The 7,923-nt window shown below is 49.3% G+C and overlaps 1 protein-coding gene across 1 annotated transcript; it reads right to left on the bottom strand.

The window, feature by feature from the left end:
- Positions 1-339: 339 nt before the first annotated feature.
- Positions 340-1,418, bottom strand: LOC148218851 (olfactory receptor 14C36-like). The gene has a single exon (XM_088157794.1). The coding sequence runs from the start codon at positions 1,416-1,418 to the stop codon at positions 486-488; it is 933 nt and encodes a 310-aa protein (XP_088013920.1). The 3' UTR covers positions 340-485.
- Positions 1,419-7,923: the final 6,505 nt, after the last annotated feature.

Raw genomic sequence — 7,923 nt, 5'->3', positions numbered from 1 at the left:
GCTGCAGCCCTGGCACTGCCACCCCCAGGGCTGTGCCCGGCCCTGAGAGCACTCAGGCCCTGCAGCAACACGAGGGCCAGGAGGGCAGCGGGGCAGTGGCACGGGAGCAGCACTGGCAACACCAAGTGCTGCTGCTGCTGGGCACAGCTGCTGTGCCAACACTGATCTGCCCCAGCTCTGCACACAGACATTGCTGCTGCAGCTCCAGAGAAGGGAACAAATGGGACATCTCTGGAGAAAAATTTGCTGGGTAATCCTTTAATTTGTGTAAAGCCACAAAGGGCACAGCTCCTCATTGACACACTCTTTGGATCACAGAAAATGTGTAGAAAATAAAAATGAAATATGGTACGGAGAATGGCTTTACTTTGCGGACAATATGATCCAAACAAACCTAAAACAAAGGGAAAAAAAGCCCACAACCAAAACAAGAAGTATCAAAGACCAGTTTTATTACAAGTGATTTGCAGAATTTGGCAAGCAGTTTAATGCTTCTGAATGCATCCAGTCATCAGTCTCCACACTGCAGCCTTGAGGTCCTGGTTCCTCAGGCTGTAGAAGAGAGGGTTCAGGGATGGAGGCACCACCGAGTACAGAACTGACAGTGCCAGATCCGGGCCTGGGGAGGAAAGGAAGGGAGGCTTCAAGTAGACAGACACTGCAGTGCTGACAAAGAGAGAGACCACAGCCAGGTGAGGGAGGCAGGTGGAAAAGGCTTTGTGACGTCCCTGCTCAGAGGGGATCCTCAGCACAGCCCTGAAGATCTGCACATAAGAGAAAACAATGAACACAAAACACCCGAGTATTATACAGCCACTTACTGCAAGAAGCCCAAGTTCCCTGAGGTAGGATTTGGAGCAGGAGAGCCTGAGGATCTGGGGAATTTCACAGAAGAACTGGCCCAGGGCATTGCCATGGCACAGGGGCAGGGAAAATGTACTGGCCGTGTGCAGCAGTGAATAGAGAAAGGCACTGGCCCAGGCAGCTGCTGCCATGTGGGCACAAGCTCTGCTGCCCAGGAGGGTCCCATAGTGCAGGGGTTTGCAGATGGACACGTAGCGGTCGTAGCACATGATGGTCAGGAGGGAAAACTCTGCTGACATGAAGAACACAAAGAAAAAGAGCTGAGCAGCACATCCTTCATAGGAGATGGTCGTGGTGTTCCAGAGGGAATTGTGCATGGCTTTGGGGACAGTGGTGCAGATGCAGCCCAGGTCAGTGAGGGCCAGGTTGAGCAGGAAGAAGAACATGGGGCTGTGCAGGTGGTGGCCGCAGGCTACGGCGCTGATGATGAGGCCGTTGGCCAGGAGGGCAGCCAGGGAGATGGCCAGGAAGAGGCAGAAGTGCAGGAGCTGCAGCTGCCGCGTGTCTGCCAATGGCAGCAGGAGGAAGTGGCTGATGGAGCTGCTGTTGGACATTTGCTGTGTCTTGGCATGGGGATCTGTAAGAAAAGTAATCATGGAATAGTTCATTTTGGAGAGCACTTGAAATATCCCAGCCCAGCTTGGTGGCACTTTCCCCCCACTGCCTGCCCAGGGCTCTGCTGCCTGGAGTTGTCCCTGCCAGCAGCTGCTTCCCTGTGCCCAGGGCTGGGCCCTGCCAGTGCTGCCAGAGCCCAGCCCAGCCCTGGGGGCTCAGCTCTGCCCTGCACACCCCTCCCAGCACAGGGCACTGCCCAGGGCCAGCTCTGCCTCTGCAGGCTCTGATGGCAATGCCACAGCAACACTGAAGAAGCTGGAAAAGTAACACTGATGCTGCCTGCAAGGGACCCTGTATTGATTTCTGTCACTGCCTGCTGTATTAAGATTGGAGAGAATTTTTTTTTATTTTTCTCGATCTGAACTGAGAGACGAATATCAATGTGTACTTTCTCATTCTGGCAATCCAGTCCAGTAGATTAAAAAAGCAGGATTCTCAATTTTATGCAGCCCCTGACTAGCTGTACTCCCTCTATAATCTACTTGGAAATGTTCTGCTATTAAATATTGTGTTGGGAGCTGCCCTGAACAATGCAGCACCCTCACCACACAAGGACAACCCTTCCAAGCCTCACCAGCTTTCTCCTTCCACCCAGACCTTGTCCCCCAGTGCTGGGAGCAGCTCCCAGGGCTGGCTGAGAGCTGTCCCTGGCAGGCAGCAGAGTCCCTGCCCCAGCACAGCGCCCTGGGCTGCAGGACCCTGCTCTGCACCACAGCCCTGGGCACCCCTGGCTGCTCTACACAAGAGATCATCAGAGAATGTACTCACACAGTCTGCAGGCATTGGGATGTTCCAGCTTTAGGAGATCACTGCAGGAGCTGCAGCTGCATTGTCCTGCAGCCAGAGGCTTCCTGTGTCAAGGGCTGGGAGTGATTCTGCCCCAGGCACTTCTGAGCATCTTCCCAGCCCTGACTGATTGAAGCTCTCTGTGCCTCTGTGCTGTGCCTGGGGTGGCTGCACGCAGTGCCCCAGCCTGCTGGGCTGGGAGAAGAGCTGCTCATCAAGAGAAATGTGGTTTTGAAGCTCTTTTTGGTTGCAAGGATCGTCTTCTGTGCCAGGAGCCCAGCCCAGCTCATCAGCACAGACACAGCACAAGGACTTTAATGACCCTCTTGGGGTTTGTGCTGAGGCCCTGAACTGCTGTTCCTGAGAGAGAGCTGAAGAAACCTCTCAAGAACTCCAAGTCAGAATTAAAATCCAGTTTCCTAAAGTTTTAATGGGTCCCTCTGAGGGAAATGACTGAGAAAGTGTCCTCAGGTTCCAGTGAGAGGAAATTGGAGGCAGTGATGACAGGTGGGGACAAACAGAAGCCAAGTCTTGGTGCCCTGGGGCACAGCAGGGTCTGTGCTACCAAGAGCTGTGAGGAGACACCTTGTCCTGAGCCACTGGGGCCTCCTGGCACAGCCCCAGCAAGGCTGGCCACTGTCACCCCTTGTCCTGCCCTCAGCATCCCCCCACATCCCAGTGGCCTCAGGGATGTGCTGGGACGAGTCCCTGGGGAGCCTTGGTCAGGAATGGCCCTGGGGGGCACCTTCATGCTCCCAGGGAGTGCAGGTTTTTCAGAGGACTTTGGGTTTTGCTTTTTCCTTGGAGTTCTCTGAGAGACTTCTGCAATCATGGCCTCCAATTATCTGCTTTAATTAGTCTCTTGAGAGCCTTTGTCAGTAACAACACTCAGTGGGGCTCATTAATTCTTCAAGGTACTTCAGTTTTTTAACGTACTTTCCTTTTTCCTTTGTTCTCTGAGTCTCTCAGTGGTTTTTGGGCAGTCTTGGCCTCCTATTCTCTCCTCCAAAGATTCCATGAGGAGCCTGTGTTGGGGATGGACCTCAGCGGGACCCATTAATGCTTTGAGACACTTTGGGTTTTTCTTCTGACTTGGACTCCTGGAAAGGTTTGTGCAATCTCCTCTCAGGCCCCAGGTTCAAGGGCTCAGCACCAAATGCACCATGGGGCTCACTGGGATCAAGCTCGTCCTGACAAACCATGGCTCTGCCTTGATTTCCCTCTGGTCTGGTGCCATTCATTTGGAAGATTTTCAAATCCAGTTATGGAAAAATATTTCCAATAGATTCTATGAAATACACATTCCTATTTTGAAGCATGTATTTCATTGCTATTCTCTTTAGAGCACAGCTGACTGCAGCATTCTGTGATTGATATTGATCCAGGGTCTCTCCTCAGGAGGTCTGGCCTGCTCAGACAATCTGTGCCATGAGGTCTGAGCCAGTGTGCACAATCTTGCTCCACATTCCCCAACCCCATCCTGTCTGTCCTCATTCACCTGGGACCTGCTTTGCTTGGAGAACTGGCTACACTCAGGAAAAGAGATGGTTTTCCTTTTTTATTTTTTTCAGTCTAAAGCTCCTGAATTTCCTCACTGAAAACAGACACCTTCTATTAGTGTGTGCCAGCCCAAGCTGCTGCCATTGAAGTTCCCCTTCCCCAAGGCAGAACCATGCAAGAACTGTTTTAGACCTTTGGACTCTTTGGTTCTACGAGGCCTTGTTGTGTCACCATGGACTCTTGGTTCTGTGAGGTTCTGTGGTGTCACAATGGATGTTTGGTTCCATGTGCACACAGTGTCACAGGGGTCTCCTTTTTCCTGTGGCACCCAGCAGCAAACCCCACTGGCAGGGCCAAATGCCTGGGAAGAAGGAGGAGGGGACATTTGGAGTGATGGTTTTTGCCTTCCCAGGGCACAGTGACGTGGGCTGGGGCCCTGCTGTCCTGGAGATGGCTGAACACCGGCCTGCCCATGGAAGGGCTGAGAGACAACAACCTCTGTGCATGGAACTGCAACAGCAGAGAGCTCAGGCTGAAGGCTGGGTTTAACAGACAGTCACCAGCACAGGAACCATCAATGTGAGAGGAAAGATGTGTGCTCATGTCTTTACAAATCATTTGGTGGGTGAAGGTGAAACAAAAATCAAAGGTTTAAGAGCTTAGCTGAGGGATAGAAGATATACGAAAAATGATTAGAATAGAAACAATGTAGAAAGTTGCTGAGTCAGTACAGCTAAGACAATAAATCACTTACTTGGCTTTGTTGTGTCAAGACATGCAATTGGGATATTGTTAAAGTGAAGGAACCATAACTGCATCTGGCCCCCAAAACCAGCCAGAGCCATGCTGGGAGCTTGAATTATGGCCAAGGGGCCAGAGAGCCTGCCAACAAGAGAAAGGTGAAAAGTTGAAAGCAAGGAAGACTCCCTGACTTCATCATTAGGAGACCACTGACCCAATTCAAACACCCACAGACCCATTTGAAGGAAAGAACTGCACAAGCAGAAAAGGACTTTGAGCTCATTTTAATACAAAATGGGGCTAGGCTAGGTAATGCATATATATAGGCATGTTGGGTAATTATATGAATATGACAGACTTTTGTTGATAAAAGAGGCAAGAGCCCTGTGCATTCCCCACATCTGTGGGAGATTTCTCCCAGCTGTGCCCAGTGTTGTAATAACCATATCACTCTTTAACGGGTTAGAAAGTTTTTGTTTCTGCATCAGTTTGTTGACCATGGCAGGACTCCTCTGTTTGTGTGTGAGAACAGCCCGGGCTGTGGATGTCTCTGGTGCTGCCAGGACCTTCCTGGAGGGATCTCTGCTCCCCAGCTGCTCATCACAGGGACAGACAAGACCTGTTGCTGGACTGCAGACAAAACAGTGTGTTTAAAATTATGTGGGGTAGCCTGTAAGGTGTACACAGGGCTAAAAGACACTTGATAAGTCACAGAAGACCTTCTGTGCTCAGTTCAAGCTGTGCAGTTTTGCTTGCAAGCTTCAGGAGGGTGCAGTGGCCAGCCAAAGGCTTTGTGTGTGACTGGTGAGATGAACCTTTGGCACGACACGAAAGCAGAGCTCAGATCAGTGTTTTTGTCAGAGAATGGTGAAGCGATTGGGGTGAACATTTAAAATTGCCGCATGCTGTGTGCTGTGTTGAAAAGAGGTGAGTACTTTGTCCCTTGATAAAGAGATACCCTTCCCCGCAGCGATTTTGACTTTGGGAATCGGGTTGTGTGGGGATTCCTGGTTTTGGGGGCGGTATTCCCTCTAACACTCGGTGTTCGGGTTTAACCGGTCCCTGCCACCGCTGTCATTGTGTATTTTTAGATTTGAAATTGTGTATTTTAAGACTGTCATCTTGTGACAAAAGTTATAATTGCAACAAACCGGTAATTCTGCCCTGTGTTTGCTGTGTTGTTACTCGGGCTGTGTTGTTGGCTGCTCTGTTGTAGTTTGCTGATGGAAGTGGCTGTTGAAGCTCGAGGCCAAGCTGACAGAGCTCGGCAGTTTAGGCGGGCTCTTTCGAGATGGTTTTAGCTTAAGCCAGGAGAGTTTTACAAAGGGTGAAAGGACGTGTAAACCTGGCATGACAAATTAAAAGAATTTCCCTCCTGCAGCTGTGTGTCCTTAACCCTTGAAAATTTAAGGGGGGTCGTATTTTTGGACTGTCAGGGTTATAGTGTGGTGGTTTGAGCATATTTTAAATCATGGCTAGAATAATAGAAGGTGTCTCCCTCTCTCACTGGTTTGGACTGGATCCTTGGGAATTTGTGAATCCAGCGAACTATTGGATAGGAAAAGGAAAAGATCAGATTCATCTGGAAGGAATATAGAGAATTTCAGCAAGGAGATTGGTAGCTTTGGACTGGGAACAGCCTGCACAAGAGAGTCTGGTCATTCAAGAGGAGAAGAGGAATAGCTTGCTTTTGTGGGTGTTACGAGGTTTTGGGGCTTCTAGAGGTTGGCACTCTGAGTGGTTACTGTAACAGTGTAGGATCTGTGAAAAACATTGGTATTGTTCCTCTGAGAGAAGGCAAGGGCTCTGCCCTCAGTGTAAATCGAGGCATCCTGACCAAGTTGATTTTGAACCTAAGATTCTAAAGTTTGTGTGTGGAAAATTGTTGGATCCCAGTGACCTGGGTTTTGAGATTTCTGTGCTTTCTGGCACTGACCCCCTGGAGAACACTGCTTTGACCTGAGGCCTTGGAGAAGGGTTCTAACTTTGAGTGATGAAGTTAAAATCACAGGTGTGTATTTAAACAGAAGTGTGTGCTTTCACACGGTGATGGGTTTTAAATTTGAGGTTTTTATAATACAGTAATAGGCATGGGACAAGATGGAGGGGTTTGGATGGTGTCTCTTTCGCTGTTCATCTTCCTTCTTCTTCATGGTTTCAGGTAGGAGTTTCTGGTTGGACAGTCAGTGTCACACTGAGAGTCAAGGGAAGTTAGTTAATGGGTTAAAAGGATAAATAATAGAGGTGTTAATTCTACATTGGACTGTTCAGCTTGAAGAGACCTTGTAGCAGCTGGATCTGGCTCCATTTTGCTCGCTTCTAGCAGGTGGCCAGAAGTGTTGCTGAACACTCTGTACTTTTTGACAAGATTTAATAAACAACCAAGCCCAAACACGAAAAAATCCGTTTCCTTCGTGTATTTTTTAATCCTGGCTCTAAGTGAAGGCAGAAGAGACTGAGACAAACCATTAATTAAGTGGTGCAAAACTCCCACTGTTGTCACAGATCTTGATTTTCATATCTATTCAGACTGCATTAGGAGGTGCTCAGGATCAATATCAACTGGAGATTGCTGATATCAATCTATAAATGTAAAAATAAAAACAAAATAAAAACAGAAAAAAAACCCAAACCCTGCATTAAAAAAAAACCCAAAAGTACATTCTCTTTGAATAGACTTCTGAAATCTGTATAGTTAACCACAGAAGAATTTAATTCATTAAATTGAAAATATTCCCAGAGCCTTGAGTTGTTAGGGTGTTTTGAAATATTAATAGGTCTTTGTCACTGAATTCCTGAACTGAAGAGCTGAAGACTGAACAAGTCTCTGGAGAACTAAAATCCATCATGGAGCCTCCAAGTTGCTGAGGATCCATCCTCAGCAGAGCAGGAATGAACAGATTCCAGGGGTTTCCAGGCTGCTCAAGAGCTGTGAGCTCACGTGCAGGCACAGGGGCTCCATGGGGACATCTGAGGGGTCTCGGGGCTCCTGAAGATCTGTTTGGTCACACTCAGTCACAGGGGCTCCATGGTGACATCCCAGCGCTCCTTAATCTTCCTAAGGCTCATGAGGTGACAGTCACAGGGCTCCACAGTGACAACAGAGGTGTCTCTGCCCTGCCAAGGAGCCAATTTGTCACAGGCAGTGGCAGGAGTGCAGTGGGGACATCCCTGTGCTCCTAAAGAACAGTGAGGGCACAGACACTCACAGGGGTTCCAGGGTGACACCCCAGGAGTGCCCAGGCTGCCAAAGAGCCGGGATGTCACAGACACTCACAGGGGTTCCAGGGTGACACCCCAGGAGTGCCCAGGCTGCCAAAGAGCCGGGATGTCGCAGACACTCACAGGGGCTCCTGTCATGGGCACAGTGGGAGCTTCACACAAAGTTCATTAGAGAAGCTCCTGTTGGGTGCAGAA

This window comes from Sturnus vulgaris, unplaced genomic scaffold (assembly GCF_052056855.1).
Source record: "Sturnus vulgaris isolate bStuVul1 unplaced genomic scaffold, bStuVul1.hap1 Scaffold_157, whole genome shotgun sequence".
Classification (NCBI taxonomy): domain Eukaryota; kingdom Metazoa; phylum Chordata; class Aves; order Passeriformes; family Sturnidae; genus Sturnus; species Sturnus vulgaris.
Note: the sequence above shows the minus strand (reverse complement) of the source record. Positions and strands in the feature narration are given on the sequence as shown.

Coding starts and splice junctions, on each gene's coding strand:
- LOC148218851 (XM_088157794.1), bottom strand. CDS start 1,418: ATGTCCAACAGCAGCTCCATCAGCCACTTCCTCCTGCTGCCATTGGCA.